Genomic DNA, 17,363 nt, shown 5'->3' with positions numbered 1-17,363 from the left:
CAGACATGACCTGGCACGGTCAGCCCTATTGTTATGGTTTAATACAGCAATGCTCAGTGGCTCAGTAAGAGCAGAAATGAAGTTCTGCTGCAACAGCCCTGCCTCAGCAAGGTCTTCACAAACCAAGTAACAGCTGAAGGACCCCTACTCACCTGTTTGATGGGGAAAGTAGCACATATGAATACAAACAGCTTTAAAAACTTCTTGATTTTGCGAAGTCAAACAAGGAGTAACAGAAGTCCCAGTTCAGCACTGTGCCCACATGACAAAACCCAGGGCTCAAAAGGCAGACTGCATGGACTGCATGCTCCCAACATTTGTAGAGAGCACTGTCTCCCTTCCTCCAATGCAGGACAACAAATGTCTACTCACCTGCAGCCCTGGCTTGATAGAGATCACTCTGCTGTCTGAGAAATTATAATTTTGGTTTATTTTTCCCTACTCTCCATGTTGGGCTAGCTGCCAGTTGAAAAATCAAAGTGTCTCTGCATACTAAAATGGAAATCCCAGAGAAATGGCCCATATAAGATTTTAAAAGCCTATTCAGTTCCCAAGGAGGGATTTGCCTACCTCGAGACATTTTTTTTAAACACATCCACAGGCAGCTATCTCCATTTCACCACCTTTCATTCCTCTACAAGTTGGTCCCAGCTTTTGGGGCACACTGGGGCTGGCTCTCGTGGACTGACAACACATTATTGTCTTTCCTCATGCACATTCAGAATGTTAGCAGAACAGTGTAATATATTAATTAATATTTTAAGTGGTTTTGTTTCAGCTTTTTTAGAAGTGTTTTCTCTTAGAAACTACAATTACTTTCTTCTCTTACCTGCTGACACCATATGAAAACTACAGCATTTACAAGGTGCTAAAGAACCCACAGAAACACTGAATACACTTAATCCCACTGATGTCAAAGGGATTTCAGCTTAGCTAAAGCATTCCATCTATGCAGTGATGGCTAATTAGACTAGCAGGTCTCATCCTGCAAATCACACTGCACACAAGATCCACGGAACAATGAATTTTATCAGCACCATGGGCTGCCAGCTGAGAGCACTGCAACAGAAAGCTGATTGCTGGAGTAAGACTTTGAACTGTTGTGTCATGCCCAAACCTATTTTTAAATCTATCTGTCTATCTGGAGGCAAAAAGGCTCCCTAACAACCGAAACTACAAAACACACCAGTTCCTACAGGGCAGCAGGTGTCAATAAGAACTTCAGCAGGACAGGCACAAAACCAGCAGGGTTCTAACACGAGCAGCAAAGCAAGTAATTTAGCATCTTGCTGTAATGTTCAAATTAAACAGATTGTCTCATTGCTCTGTCAAGTGAAAACTGAGGTAAGCTCTAGCAAAGCTTGTACATTTGCTTGTGGAACCATATGTAACATGATGTGAGTGAGTCCTGGGGACGGTCCCATGCAGGGACAGGAGTCGGACTTGATGATTCCTGGGAGTCCCTTCCAATGTGATTCCATAACACAGCTGGGGTTACCCATAAAGGTATGATCTTTCCTAATCAGGTCCACATGCTTTTCACTCTTAGTACCACAGCAATACTTAAAATGTACATAGATGTTAAGTTTTACTATTTCCCAATCTTAAGATTCACATTTTTTCTTATGTCATTCAATTTAACAGGTGTAATAAGTAGCTGAGAACATCTTTCTGGTGGTGCTTTTCAACGTCTGCTCTGCTTCAGCACAAAAGCATCCCTCTGACCCCTGTCCCTGGGGTGCATTCAACAGATGGCAGCCCCTCCACAGACAGGAGCCAGTAGTCTGGTCTTATTTTCCTTTTACAACAGGATGGTAACTATCACTGTGCATGCTACAGGGACTGACAGGGACAATGCAACATCTGCAAAACAGGAAAAGATTTGCTACTGACCTGATCCTGCAAGGTGCCACACAGAGAAAAGTGCCAGCCCTGGTGCAGTTGAACCTGCCCTTTGAACACATCTGCCTGGTAGCACACACACCCTGCATTAAAAATTGCCTCTAAAAATCACATTGATTTAGAGTGACTGGAATGAGCACAAGCTCAATTGCTGCTACTGAGAAACCCAGCTCCCAGTGTGTTAAACACCTGATCAAAGCCCAGTGCTCTGCACCAACTGCACACAAAGCCCTTGCTGCACCTTACAGGGGTGAGGGTCACTGCCCCCTGTCAGAGCACAGCAGCTGATGTGCCAAGGCTGCATTCCCACAGCTGTGGATGGGAGGTGCAGGGTCACAGTCACACATCACACCCCCTGTGAGCAGAGGCACCTCAGAAGCATTTTAAACATCTTGTGGTCTTTCTGCCAGGCTGTTCCTGGGCAAACCCACAGCTAAAACTCACCTCCCTGGCTCCTTCCTGAGAGGTACTCAGAAGGCACCAGCAGCAGTGAAGCAGCAGCATCCAAGCCCATCCAGCCACAGACTTTCTGCTCCCAAGAAGGACACAGCTGCATGTGGCCAAAAGAAAACCTTCCTAACTTGCCCAAGTAAGCACTCTTCACCGGGCTGAACAGAACATTTTCAATCTATTGCAGTGAAAAAAACAGGAAGACTATAAATATAGAAAAAAAAATAATCTAGAAACATGCCTTGAGCATGTCCCTGGGTTCTCTTGAGATACTAAAGATCCCCTACCTTGCTGCTAGCCTGTGACTTGCTTTCTACACAAAGAAGAAAACTAACTTACCTCCTTTCCCCGCCTCTGAATTCTCCCAGCCATTGAGCCCTCAGTGGAAAAGGCAATACACAGTCATGAACACTCTTTATATACCACACTGCTTTATACACCAATTACAAAATTCTGGGTCAGCAGTATGAACCGCTGTATTACCATATACTTACCCTTTTTACTATTGTAAAATATTAATTTCATCAAGGCTTTCATGGGGCATGTTTGAGCTCTGAATCTCAGAGGTTCCATGTCTCCCCTAATGGAAGCTGTTATCAGCATCCTCATCTTATAAACAAAGAAATCAAGCAGGCACTGGAAGCCAGAGTGACTTGCCCAATGTCATCTTGCTGAAAAAGCCAGAGATAGTAACAGAACCAAAAGCTTCTCCTGCACCCCAGCACAGCAAGAGTCTAAAAATTCTCTTCTCACAACACATATACCAGTTCTTGCATTTGTTTCTACTGAGTCTATGACAATTAGTAGACAAACACCAATTCACAGGTGTTTGGACGCTGTGCCCAAAACGGCCAGTGACAAAAATCTTACTGACAAAGCACATTCTTTTGTCACAGTAAAAGCCTCTTCTTTCACTGCTTAGCAGTTTCTTGCAACTCTCATCAACAAAGAATATTTGGTAACCGATCTGCAAAAAAACTCTGCTGCTCATCTTTATATACTGGATCGTTTTAACCAAATCATGACATTGCTGAACACTTTCTGAGTCCTCAGTGCCCACCTGGGTGAAGCAACCGCACTAAGCAGAGAGCACTGTGCTGTCGAAAAAACACAGGGTGGGCACAACCTCCCCCAGCCGCCCCGGCTATTTTCGGTCCTTTGTCGCTCTCCTGTGCAGGCGGCCCCGCCTGTCGCCCCAGAGCCCCAGCAGTGCGGACAGAGGGAGAACAGCCTGGAAGCTCCGGGACGTGCCCCGCCGCACACAGGGATCCGCACGGGCTGTGCTGACAGCACGGCACAAAGTCCTGCTCCGAGCCTTGTGTCACCGCGGCGGAATGCGGCTGTTTCCACCTATGTGTGTGTAGATATGCACATAGTATACAGTGTGTATATTATATAGTGTGTGCACAACGTGTGGGTGTGTATCATACTGCCATGAAGACACCGTATATACACAACACCATTGTTATTTACAAGCTCAGACTCGCTGTGTTTCCCACAGGATCTCCAAGGTGCACTTTCACAAGCACACCCAGGATCCGCACCCCTCGGCGTTCCCGAGCCCCCCGCAGGCGGGGTGGCGACAAGCGGACAGGGGGCCGTGTGCCGGCCGGAGGAGGGATGTCCGTGTCCCTCCCGCAGCCCCCGGCCCCGGCAGCCGCTCCACGCCCCCGGTACGGCCCCACCGCGCCCCCAGCCCCAGCAGCGTCCCGGGGCGGCGGCTGCCCCTCACCTGGTGGCAGAGGATGGTCCGCTGGACCAGGCGGGCGTAGCCGTCCAGGCGCACCCCCGAGTTGCTGCGGCTCCTCATGGCCCCGAGGCCGGCCCGGCTGCCCGGCCCAGCCGCGCTCGGGGCGGCGGCACCCGGAGATGGCGGCGGCCTCTCCCCGCCCTCACGGCGGAATGGGGCGGGCCGGGCCGGGGCGGGGCGGGGCCGCCGCCCTCAGGCACCGCCGGGACACGGCCACACCGGGGCACGGCCACACCGGGGCACGGCCACACCGGGGCACAGGGACCGCGCCGGGGAGCGGCCGCCGGGCCTGACAACAGCCCGGCTGCATTGGAAAAATATAAAAATATAGTGCCGATTCTTCACAACCTCTTGGTAAGTTCGTAAAATAAAGCTGAGAATGCCAGAATGCTTGTTGGGAGCTTTTCTTTCCCCCAGACTTTAAAAAACCCCACCGTTTTGAGATCTGGTTGAATAAAAGCACGGAGCAGATGTTGCAGAGTAGCTGAAGGTGTGGTACTCACTCAAAATTCGGAAAGAATTTTTTTTCCCTTTTTTTTTTTTTTTGTTTTGGGGTGGTTTTTTTGTTTTGTTTTGGGTTTTTTTTTGTTTGTTTGTTTTTTTGTTTTTTGTTTTTTGTTTTTTTTTTTTAAATTGTAGCATTACAAGAGTTACTATTTTAACACTTCCTCTTCCCTCACTGACCGTAGCTGACAGCGGTGGTTGATAGAGCGGCCTGCACAGGCCTGTTCGCTCCTGGGTGGCGGTCACACAACGCCCCTGTAGGTCCTGCACAGCAGTAAGGAGGACAGAGCACTGAGGTTCCTCATCTCCCTCTCCAGAGCCGAGCGGTGAGATCTGCACCGTGCCAAACACTCCTGCCCTGAACGCCGCACCAGCCTCCCCTTCAGGACACTGATTTTTGGAGACATTGCACTTCGGGACCAGGTTTGCTGAGCAGGGTGGTGCCAGCTGTACACGGCAGGTTGCTGTCTATCTTTGACTAAGCTTAAAACCTCCTTGCAGATCCCCCAAGTTAGCTCTGCAGCCACAAACTAATGCACAGAATTTTACTTTACTGGGCAGGTGTTGCAGCTCTTGGTGTCCTGGCTAAACAAAGTCCCAGAGACCAAGTACCAAAAGGATACTGGAACCAATTTTACTGTTTTACCCAATGGGACAACACGTTTTCAGCTAGTTTGAGGATGAGCAAAAATATTATGCTGGTGTAAGTGCAAACTTTCACTACAATATGTGTGTGCTATTAAGTGGCAAAGTCAGAAAGGACTCATCTCCCCTGGGAATATATAAAATAAAAATTACTTTAAGAATCCTAATATATTTTAGTGTGCAAAAATAAAAACAAAAAGAAGACTCAGAGCAGGTCAGTGGAATATGTGTATTCATAGGGAATTTAATTACTGAAGCCAAACTCAGCTATGTGCTTTTGCTTACAGCATTCCTGCAGGAGGGCTTCAGCAAACTTGAGGGCAGGCATTGACTGGACTAACTTATGTCAGGATTTTCTCTGCTAAAATCCAGATCTGTTAGAACTATGCAAGGTAAAATATGTAGCCGACATTAAATGCAAAATCTGGGTCAGCTTTTTCTCCAAGAAGTTATGTACTGTTGATCCTGTAATCTGAAGAATTGTAACACAGCCCAGTATTGACACATTTTTTTAAAAGACAAAGTTTATATATTTTGTGTTGTACTTGCTGCAAATTTATTACTTTTTTTACAGTTGAAAATATAAATATAAGAACATTAAATAAATTTACAAGAAACACTGCAAAGGCAATTAGCCAAACAGTTAAAGCATTCACAGAAATGTATTCCAGCTACTAGCATTCCATGATGGGCATTTACCAACATGCAGCTAAAACCCTGTGGATAAACACAACAAATACTTTAAATTCTCACCTTAAAAGCATAGTCAGAGTAACCTTGGATGTAAGTGACTGAAAGAACCCCTGTGTTGCCCACAATGGGGTTTGAGTACTGAAGGGGTTCAATTGCTAACTCCAACAGAGCCCCAAGAGAGGAGGCATATGTAACTCATGCTTTTTGTTGAGAAGAGTGTTTTCAGGGTGCCCCACTGAGCCCTCCCCAACGGGAAAGCAAAGCCCTTGCTCCCCTTCAGCATGCACCTGCTTCATGCAGCCCTCGTTACAGGGCCTGGTGTACTCTGCAGTCTGGTGCCAGTTTGGCCTGGTTTGCTTTGGGAGCATCCAACTTTTGCCCAAGAATGCAATCAGTGGCCACAGCTGCATGTGTGTGGAAGAAGAGGTAAAAACGGGCTTAGGAGAATTTCTGTTCAGGAGGAACAGCTGTTGAGCTGTTGTACATAAAGAGCCAAAATCCATCTTTTCAGGTAATTATCACAAGAGGAATGAAATTTTGCTTCACCAATTACTGAGCTAGTGCCTCAGTATTTGGTTTGCCAACCACGAGCGAAAGCACAAGCAGAAATACTCATTAGAATAGCTCAAGAGCTGCCCCTTAAAAAACAGCCATGCAATGAAACAAACAATTTCTCAACTACTAAATATAGCAGCCGTCATTTATTATTTCTATTTTTTCTTCAACTAGCCTCCCCTCCTCCTTCCAAACTTCTCTACTTTCATCATTCCAAATGAGAAATGGCAGTGTCTCACCACTTAAGATAAATACTGACCCTGATGAAATCAATGGCAAAAACTGATGAGTCCACTCAAGCCACCAACACAACTTAGTTGTACTTAATAACCTACTGACTATTTAATACTCCATTCATGGCACTCTACTTGAATTTTATCCAATTTCTATCCCTCTATGGTGTCCTGAAAGGTAGCTAGAGGTTCAAGACCAATTGTGTTTGTTGTTTACAGTTCTGCATCTACTGAATATATTCAAACCACTGTAAGTGATCCACTTACTGGACAAATTAACTTTTGTATCATTCTAGGTTAAAGTTAATTAATTAAAGAAAAATGCAAACTTACAATAGAAGTTACAAACAAAATACCAATTATTTTTCTATACATAGGTATATTTAAATTTATATTACAAGAAATAAATATAAAAGTATCATTGAGATGCTTAAAGGTTGATATTTTCTGTTTATGTACATCACTGCAGCTACTAAAACATACAAAAAATGAAGACAGTGTAGCTAACATTTTTAAAGTTAACATCGTTTGTATGCACAAGTTGTAACTTTCTACATTTATACAATACTACTAAGCATTATATCCAGATAAACTTAATTGTAATGAAAAAAGTCTAAATAAAAATTTTGTTTAAATGTAAAAAAACCCTCAAAAACCCCACTGATGAAGAAACAAAATGGAAGTGCGCCAGCTGTAATCTGACATCCTTGTCAAAATACTATGTTCCTTTTTTTTTTTTTTTTTTTTTTTTTTTTTTAAATTGTCCTTGTCAATCCATTGCATGGCTGCCTTGAAGTTCCAGTACCATATATTAAATAAAACCAGTTCTTGGTCTGCTCACATTATGTAAAACTGCTAAAGTAAAACTCTACTTCACACTGTAAAACAGTGTGCTGTTTAAAAAGAAATCACATTTTCTCCATAGAATTTAGGCTTCCTCTCTTTGAAGTCCTTCTGAGCGAGATTTGGTTTTCTTTGCTGCCAGTATCATCCTTGTCTTGAAATACAAGTTGTTTGCCTGAAAAGTCATGGAGACACACATCACCATTCTGTACACTGAAACAAACACCATTCTTCTCACTGGAAAGATGGCCTGTTGAAACAAAAAAGTGCATCCCCTATCAGAATGGTTCAGAATCAAACCTCTTGTGCTTTTTTAGTCACTGTAGGGAGTTCACACACTCATTTTATCCCTGCAGCAATTTTAAAATGCATATTTTTTGTAAATATTTTGTATGCATTTCTTGTCTTCTGTAAAATCCTGATATTTGAGAGATGTTAATCATATTCCAGTCCTGAATCTGGAACAGCATTTCAGTAGAAGCAGTGAGGCTAAAACTATAAAGTGTTTACAGCTCAGTATATTTATGACAAAGGTCTTAATTTATAGAGTGTTTTTTGTTTTGGAGGTCACTTTTTAAAATGAAATGCTGCAGTGTTATTTTCAAGTTCCAGCTTTGAGAGGAGAGCAATGAGTTACTACAACAAACTAGTCCAAGAGAACATTTCTGCTATCTTTTTTTCTGTTGAGAAAAGCAGTCAAAATGCTTTTGCAGCTATGTATAAGCATGTCAGATGTTGCAGGGAGAGACGGCTTCTGTCATCAGAGCAATTAAGGCAACAGGGAAAAAAGAACCCTACAAGACATGCAGGCTTTTGAGCCTGAAAATTTCTCTCTTCTGCCTAAAAATATTGCCCTACTTTGTATCTAATGATAGTGAGTGTCACTGGATTCTGGTTCTCAACTGATCTGTTAGATAAAAATTATGTTAATTATTACATTATGTGGTGTCCAAACAGGGAGATTTTACAAAAGAATGTAAAAAACCCACAAAAATTCCCTTTGGAAAGCTGTTCAGGGCATGTCCAAATGCCATCTCCAGAAGAGTTGTGATTTCTCTGCAATATGCAGTTAGTACACTCAAAGGAACAGTAACCTCTAACCCACATATGAATTCCATAGCTTTTACACTGTACCTCTGAGAGGTTATCTGCTGATATAGTCCTGTTGGTTATGTGCTGTCTTCTGACAGCACAGGCCAAGAAATGAGGACAACACAGCCTCTCCAAGCATGTTTAACAACTATATAATAAGCATTCTAGTTGATGACATGATGCCTTAGCCTCAACTCTTGATCAGTTGTAAAAATACCTCAGGCACACAAGAGTAATGTCTTTTGAGTTTTGCTTGACTCACATAAAACCCTATATAGGGTTTTATATACAGATTTGTAAGTTATTTTTGCTTGAAAAATTGACTGTCCTTACTGAGAGCTCAATCAGCAGCATGACATGTGCCCTGCAATACTGTGAAGAATTAGATTATGTTCACTAAAAAAGAACAGTTTTTAATAAGTACATTCAATGGTGATTCATATCTGGTTTTCTGAACAGACAAATAAGCCACAGCAAATTGCAACTGAGAGTGCAGTGCCACTTACACCTGCATTTCAACTCCTCAGAAACAGAGGGAAGGGCAGCAGTGCAGAGGACAGTACCACATTACAAAAGGAAGGATGGAGAATTTTACTTCTGAAGCAATGCTATTTTGCATCATACTTACCATTTCCATTTGCATGGACTGAATAATCATTATTCATTAGCAGTGTTGTAGAGTTAGTGGAGTTACTGTTTGATTGTAAGGAATTGGAAGAACTGGATACTCCTTGATTTACAGTCTGCTTCTTTAAACCATTCGTAGCAGTTCTGCTCCAGTCTAAAACAGAAAATAACAAAACTCATACAAGCACTATATAAAAATATAGTCCATAATGCAACTGAATTTATATAAAACCAAGGCTTTACACACTTCTTGCAGTACTCTGGACACAATTATATTCTCCTAAGAATTTAATGACTTAAGGTGTTTAAAATTATTTAAATCTAATTTGTTTTCTTTTGTCCCTTTTTAAAATACAAGCAGCCAATTGTGATAGTTTTACAACTGCAGACCAGATCAGAAAAATAACTGAAGTGCAGTTGATCATCTAAGTGAGAGTGTGTAAAAGAATATGGCTTTAGGAGAGGACAACTACTTAGTAACAAAATAACATAAAGTAATTAATGTCTTTTTTTGTTTAAACCAGGCTTCACTTTGTTTTTGTGGAAGTCACTGGTAAAACTATGGCTGACCCAGAAGCTGGAACAAATCTTACCGTTTCTAACTGACCAAAACTCTTCTGCAAAGACATGTCTTTACCCTGCAGTGGAAGAGGTCATCTCTTAGCAGTTAACAGCTTAAGGCAGCAGCATGTAAAACATGCAAGAGCTGCATCAGCTACCAGCTTTAAAGAGCATAATGTTGGAGGTTTACTGTATTTTGGATAATAAATTGGAACTGCAACTGCAGCAACATGATCAATTGCCTTTTTTTTTTTTTTTTTTTGGGGGGGGGGGGGGGGGGGGGGAGGTAGTTATTACAAAATACCAGGAACTTAACACTAAATATAAGTATTCAGAAGTTTAAAAAAAATTTACCAGAGTTTTCAGCCAGTCTGAATTTCCCACAACAAAGATACCTTCTCCATTGTTTGCGGACATTTTCCTTTGTTACACAATAAAAGATGAAAATGAAGAACCCTGCAAAGCAATAACATAAAAGACTGTTGCAAAATTCACTTTTATTACTTCCTAATGAACAATGTTTTGGTTTTCTTTCATTTCTTTTAAATTTCTAATAAAAAGTAGTACACCTTTCTTTGCTGAAAATGTTTACAACTCTGAACACTGTAGAGCACCTTTTTTTTACATAAGAGGAATCATGCACACAAAAGAAAAAAAATACAAACAAATGCACAAAGTGCATATAGCTTCCTTCTATCAAATAGAAAGGGAAAAATTCTGTTGATCTTTAAATTTACTTAATGGTTTTGGAAAAGAATTCAAAGCAATGTCAAAGAGGGGGTGTGGTACCACACTGTCAGACCATAAAGTTTTTTAGCACCTGGTGTGACTGTTACATCTTTTATTAGCAGCTAACTTGTTACCACTAAATGCTACAAAATTTTGAGCACTCATACAAAGAAAACAACTCATATCTAAAATAATTATAATTTTACCACAATTTCAAGTATTTTCTAGATGAGATGGTGCTCATCCCATCTCCTACAGTGCCACATTTATAGTTTCTTTGTCCACTTCTCATTCACTACTAACTGACACAGGGCGTCATCTAACTTTCCCTGCTTAAAAGTTTATCACAATTGCCCCCCTTTAAGGGAAAGTGGCACCCAATCTTTGAACAGTTTCCAATCTGCAATGGGAAACAGTTGTATTAGGCTAAGAATGAATAGTAAATAATAGTAAATCAACACAGCAAATAGAGGAGAGATGTATACACTGAACTGCAATTTTCATTCCTTTAGTCTCTGTCAAATCATCCAGCCAATCATCTTAAGTGCCATTTAAGCAGAAGTTTGGATCCAAACTTCAGAATGGCAATTCAGGTATATTTAGGACATGGTGGACAGCAACTCCTGTTTATATAAAAGTCTTTGCAGCAACTCTGCTTTTTGGTATGTCCAGTAGCACCCTGGCTTTTGCAAAACTTTATGTTTTCACATCTACTTCCTATATGTTCTTAAGTATTATATAGGCCATGCTTAAGATTTGGGTCACTAACTTTTAGATGTTGCAGCCTTGCCTGTCTCAATGACCCTTTGGTGAATGTCAAAGCTCCCTCAGCAGCCTTAGGGGAACTGAAGAAATTATACCGTTTTCACTACAATAATTGCATTACAACATGAACACTTAGAATAACTGCCTATTCAAAATTCAACTGTTTTTTGTTAGTGAAACTGTCACTTCCAGGGATATCTGGTTTGCATACACTTTTTAAATGACAATTTATAAATATACCATACCTATATAAATAGTATTAATTTTTCTGTACCTTATCATAACAAAATTGCAAAGCGGTATCATCTCATCTCTAATATAATTAACATGTTACTGCACATATCAAAGTTAATTTTTTATTGCTGAATCAAGAAAATGACATTTCAAAATGCTTAATTTGTTATATTATACACAGGGAGCTGTAAGAACAAACTTACCTTGCAAAGTGTTGAAAATGGTAAAGAGGTAAGTAAATACCTCATTTACTGTGAAGAAAGCAAATCCCCAAGTAATTCCCAACAAAAATGTGAGGCCAGCAACACTCCTAAGGTCTTGGATACTGGTTTTCCTTTGAGCACCGAGTTGTTTCTTCTTCTTGATACGACAGAGCTGGATCAGCACAACAATGAACATGCTGATATTGATCAGGAATATCAGGCAAAAGTATCCCACAGCAGTAATATAGAAGACAATTCTATTTTTGATCCAGCAGCTAAAACAAAAGAACAGTCTGTCAACCATTATCAGAAACAGAAATTAAGTGAAATAAACATGAGACAAACTTGTAGTTGCACACGCAACAAACTTTTTTTGCCTTTTTACAAAAAAAGTATTCTTTTTTTAAAGGATATGAGTCTTCATATAGGCAATAACCCTAAAACACATGAGATGCTGTAGATTTATACTGTTTCAAAGCACTAGTACTGCTTTCTTGCCTTGCCTCGTTTTACTTTAAAGGAAAGCTATTTGTATCACCTCCCTCCACCCCCCACCCTCATCTCCCCGCAAAGCACCTCCCCTTTAACTCACAATTCATCAGGTCCATTTACTGAAACCTTTCCCGTGGTTATAAGTCCATAATTATCTGGTGATACTGCCAACACAATGGACACAACTACTGCTGGTACCCCTGAAAGATTAGGAGCAAAGACATACATAAAAATTCTAACAGAGACAGTATAATGTGGAATTGAAATTATTGTATTTTTTACAAAATCTACAACTTGTTTCTGAAATTTGGTTGTTGGAATTCTGCTGACTACTGTCTGAAAAATTGCAGCATCCAAACTGCTCAGGAGTACAACTTGCAAAGCAACAAGATAAGTCCTCCACAGCCAGCTCCACAACTTTCTGAATAAACCAACAAATACTATCAGTCTTCAAACTGATTCAAAATATCTCTTACAGTATAACTGATTTTCTTTCCTACATGTTTTAAGACACAAATAGGAGATAAAAATCAGAATCTCCTCATCATCTATCCAGTTAGACCTGTTTTTGGTTTTTGCTGCTTTTTGTTAGCAACAGTGCTAGTCCAGAAATGGAATATATATATATATATATATACTTATTGGCCTTCATTCTAAAAATAATGGGAGCATGCACACCCAGAATTGGTTCTATTGTACTAGCACAAGGAAAAATTATTATCCCTTTGCATTGCAGAAGCTTTGGTTCTGCAGCTGGGGGGACTCCATGCCTCAGAAAGGTGGAACATATAACATTTAATGATTGCCTAATTCTCCTTTCTGACTTGTGTCACATTCACTGAAATACTTGATAAGAGGAATTATCTATTTAGCATAAAAAAAGGAAAAAAAATACATACCCCAGCCAACAACACAAAATTTAAGAATGTATTTCCGTACGTAGGTGTTAAAGACTTTCACAAGGGCCAGATACATGTGGAAAGCCTCCAGGCCCATCCAGGTGAAGGAAACCAAGAGGAAATAGTGAAGAAATACTGCAACTGCAATGCACAGGGCTCGTGTATCATACAGCGCAATCCATGAGTCAAGGAGAAAAACTAAGTTGAGTAGAAGTAGTGCAGCACACAGCTGAATAAGTATTTTGGAGGGGTAGTCTCTCCGGATTTTCCTATGAAAAAAGCAGATTAGTGAGATGACATCAGCTGTCTGTGGATCCCTGGTTTCCTCTCTTGCAGTCCTTAGTATTCACAAATACCAAGGGAAAAAAATTATTTTACATTTTCATTCATATACAATGCTTCATGTGTTGCATTTATACATGGAGAGAATAATTTACAACATACTTCCAAATTAACCATCTGTACATATAAAGTTTTTTAGAAAAGGTTACATAAATACAAACGATAACTTGGAAGTGTTCAGTGTTTAGTTTTTGGGGTTTTTTTTTACACTGTATGTTGGACTTTTTGTTACATTGCTACCCACACCCAAAATGTGTCTGTTCTTTATTGCTAAACTAGATCAAGATTTTGACTGAGTGTCTAAAGCCTTGACAGACACAAGTCCAAGTCTTAGAATAATGAGAGAATAAAGAAAGAATACAAATGCTTTTAAAAATGTTAAAATTCTGTACTGCTTTTTTGTATGTTGTATCTTAAATGCATTCCTTCACACTCCTGTTACGATAACCCATTATAAAATACTTCAGAGTGCTACTTCTTCACTTCTTACTGCCTAGAGCCTCCTGATAATTCACTTGTTCATAAAATTAACATTTCTGAAGACTAAATCAACACTTTCCTGTTGAATTGACAAAATCTGTGCATTATTTGTGGAAACAGAATCCATAACTATTGAAAGGGATTTCTCAATGAAGACTATAATCAATTACAATTGCAGAATAATGGGAGCTCAGCTGAATGGGTACTTACTCAAAGGCTATGTAGGTCACGAGAGTAACAGAAAGAAAAATTGCAGAGAGGCCACAGCCTATATATGATATAAAAGTCAGTACCAATTCTTGTGTGGGATTCAAAGGAGTATTTCCATACAAGTCCTAAAACAGAAACAGGAGCTATTTTCAGAGAACAGGTTTATTTAATAGAAAAAGATAAAAAACCCACCAAAATAAATCATAATGCATCTTTCCCTCTACGCTTATAACCAAAAAAAAAAGGACTCCATTCTTTGCATCATGGCTCGTATAAAAGGTTAGATTAAAAAAAAAAAAAGCCAATCTAGTCTTGTAAAGAGCAGGAAGCTGGGATCCATGATCCTTATGGGTCCTTCCAACTTGAGATATTATTTTATAATTCTATGACTCTAATCATGAAAACCCATTTGATTAAAAACATATTTTAAATTTGATTTTCTAAATTTTATTTCCTAGGGTATAAACAGCTGCCTAAATGTAAAAGCTGCAGCACTTAAAGAATTTTAATTTCATCCAGTGGAACCCATGGACTTCCATTCAACAAGGAGTTTAAGCATGTGACTAATTGTATGGCTATCTGTACTAACACTAAAGCAAATAGAACCTGAGTATTATTTATTAGGTTGTGTGAGCTTATTGGGTCTTCACTTGCTTAAGACAACTCAAGGTTAAATTGTGTTCTTGAACAAGGGTAAGATTGCATAATTTTAAAAATAGTTACCATCAAAACTGCAAAACTTGTGAGATGGTTGCATGAACAGACTGTTTCATTTACTCTCCTTTCTTTAACCATGCAACCTTCGTATGACCAGCCTCCATGTCCACCTGTTAAAGAAAGCAGTTTTGTTATTCATAAAAGGCTTCATTTATATTAACATGAATTAACATAGCATCTTGGGTGATCTCAAGTACTTACCATTTTTATTGAAGTCCCAAAAAACACATCTAACTGTTGAATTATCCTGTTTAGGAGTAAAAAAAACAAAACAAAACAAAAAAAAACAACTTATAAACTGTGAGTTTAGGATCAAAAAAATTCAGGCAAGAATAAACACTGTATACAGCAAATATGTCTGTTCTACATGAACACAAAATTAGCTTAGGTGCATAAAAGGGCTAATACTGCAAACCACATGCAAAAATATGCTGAACAAATTTGAAGTCACCAGACAGGAGCTAGCTTTTGTGCTTATGCAAAGATTCCTGGCATCCTGGTAGAACCTTTTGAATTCTGTTTCTATGTCTTCCCACACCATACAAATTCTTGGGATTTCTCCTCCTTCCAGACTTTGTAATTTTTGAAGTCAAGACCACACAGAAAAGGAAAAACCTTTACATTTGCAAATGTTTGATCACTTCCTACTATCACAATGTTAAACATTTACACATAGATTTCCTCACACACATGCAAATTCTATAAATACCAGCAGCAGTACACTATATTGCTAGAAATACTAATATTTCAACAGTTATATCTCAAAACTTATTATTATGTCAAAACAAGTAGAGATGACACTAAGCCAGCTCCTGAAAAAATCCCCAGGTGCATTAGTGGAATCCTTAAATTTTTCAATTTATAATTAATGAGTATTTTAAACTCTCTTAAGATATGAGATAGAAGACTTTAATCCTTGATGCTCCTTTCAGAAAGACATGGTGAGTAAGAATCCTAATAGTTCCAGATGTCACAATCCTGTGTTTCAGGTCCTCTAAGAAAAGACTTACATTATTTTCTGGCCAGGCACACCCACAAAAGTCATAACTGTAGCATCTACCACAGCAAACCACACTGTCAGTCGTCCCTCTAAGAGTTTTTATTCTTTGTAGAATAAAACAGAAGGGTAAGTAAGAAAGATAAAAGCTGGATGAATTTGTGCTAAAGCAAAATTACCTTACACTACTTGAGAACCAAAATTTATACCAGTGGTAAAGAAGCAAACAGGAGTGTTTTCCAATGTGTGCGTGGAGATGAAATGTCCACACTACTAAAGCAGAACAAGCTGACCTGTATTCCTAGTAAAAAGTTTCCACTACAACAACTTCAGTGGAGGCAACAAAACTGTACTTTAAGTCTGCCAAAATGTAAATTTTACCTGATTAGGCTTGATATTCTGCAAAATCACAGTAACATTTGTTGTTAAGTTGCTAATTGTGAGGTTAGCAACACTTGATGATATAACACTGCTGATTAAAGATGCATTCTTCAAGGACAGATCCTGGAATGACAAAAAAAGCAACAGATTTTAAAATCCTAAAGGAAACAATACTAGAATACAGTACCCACAAGTTCATTTACTATGTGGAGCGTGCACTGAACAAAAATAATTACATTTTAAGTCAGAAGTTTTAAAATATGTTTTGTGGGGAAAAAAATCCATTCATATTTTGCTCCAAGCTTGAATGTAAAATCCTTATGAACAGTAGGACAAAAAGCATACCTGGAACACAGTGGTCTTTTTAAAGAAGTTGAATATAATTCTAGAAGCCAAGTCCAACTCTTCAGTGGGTAAATTTTTCAGCAATGATGAAGGAAGGGTAATTGACCCAAGATTATTTAAATTCTGAATTGTCTGAACTCCTAGAGAGATCTGAAAAATAAACACCAGGATTGTTCTTTGTATTAGTCTCCAAATAAATAAATTATGCCTTATTTTCAGTTTAAAAATTCAAACTAAATATCTCTTTAATTCCTGTCACAAACCCACTGCTGCTCTCATTCCTCTTCTACTCCAATGCATAAATAGCACTTACAAGACTGCAAAGGATCCCATTTCAGGTTTGCCTATCATTGAAAATAACCTGGCTATAACTATTTCCCTACAGGGACACAACACACCACTGTGTGTTTTGTATTGATTTGGAAAAGGTGAGGAGCAAAAACCCAGATATCTCTATGTAACTGTAACTGTGTAGGGAGATCAACTTTTCACAGCATGAAAGCCTACAAAGGCAAAAAATTTTATAGCCTGTAGGAAGTATGTCAGAATTGAGAAAAGTGTACATAGCCATTATTTGTCAATACATTTTAAGTTCAGTAGGTTAAGTTTTATGTTCTTAGATAAGAACATAAATTAACTTCTTGCTCATCTAGCAAAAATTAAAAAAATAAACTGGATAAGCTACAATTCAAGTACCTCAAGAGCTTAGTGATC

The 17,363-nt window shown here is 39.4% G+C and overlaps 2 protein-coding genes and 1 long non-coding RNA gene across 5 annotated transcripts in view; 1 reads left to right on the top strand and 2 right to left on the bottom strand.

The window, feature by feature from the left end:
- Nucleotides 1–4,323, bottom strand: part of PHKA2 (phosphorylase kinase regulatory subunit alpha 2) — a 45,706-nt gene extending 41,383 nt beyond the window's left edge. The window contains exon 1 of the mRNA XM_083854872.1: nt 4,085–4,323. Coding sequence (XP_083710998.1) covers nt 4,085–4,162 — 78 coding nt within the window. The 5' untranslated portion in view covers nt 4,163–4,323. The remainder of the gene's footprint in view (nt 1–4,084) is intronic.
- An 857-nt stretch (nt 4,324–5,180) lies between these two features.
- LOC310905961 lies at nt 5,181–10,089 on the top strand. Its single transcript, XR_014589309.1, has 2 exons — nt 5,181–5,309; nt 9,819–10,089. It is a non-coding gene; the product is annotated as an uncharacterized lncRNA (long non-coding RNA).
- ADGRG2 (adhesion G protein-coupled receptor G2) overlaps nt 5,804–17,363 on the bottom strand; it is a 57,202-nt gene continuing 45,642 nt past the window's right edge. For 2 of the 3 annotated variants that reach the window (XM_083854869.1, XM_083854870.1), the window contains exons 18-28: nt 16,650–16,799; nt 16,305–16,427; nt 15,128–15,173; nt 14,933–15,036; nt 14,210–14,334; nt 13,178–13,446; nt 12,379–12,478; nt 11,787–12,061; nt 10,210–10,311; nt 9,296–9,448; nt 5,804–7,825 (exon numbers count right to left, since the gene is read on the bottom strand). In XM_083854869.1, coding sequence (XP_083710995.1) covers nt 7,641–7,825; nt 9,296–9,448; nt 10,210–10,311; nt 11,787–12,061; nt 12,379–12,478; nt 13,178–13,446; nt 14,210–14,334; nt 14,933–15,036; nt 15,128–15,173; nt 16,305–16,427; nt 16,650–16,799 — 1,632 coding nt within the window. In that variant the 3' untranslated portion in view covers nt 5,804–7,640. The remainder of the gene's footprint in view (nt 7,826–9,295; nt 9,449–10,209; nt 10,312–11,786; nt 12,062–12,378; nt 12,479–13,177; nt 13,447–14,209; nt 14,335–14,932; nt 15,037–15,127; nt 15,174–16,304; nt 16,428–16,649; nt 16,800–17,363) is intronic. The other variant, XM_083854871.1, reaches the window with a different exon arrangement.

The sequence above is a fragment of the Zosterops lateralis genome (genome assembly GCF_965231275.1).
Source record: "Zosterops lateralis genome assembly, chromosome: 2".
Classification (NCBI taxonomy): Eukaryota; Metazoa; Chordata; class Aves; order Passeriformes; family Zosteropidae; genus Zosterops; species Zosterops lateralis.
The sequence above is the reverse complement of the archived record's forward strand: the minus strand, read 5'-3'. Positions and strand labels throughout refer to the sequence as shown.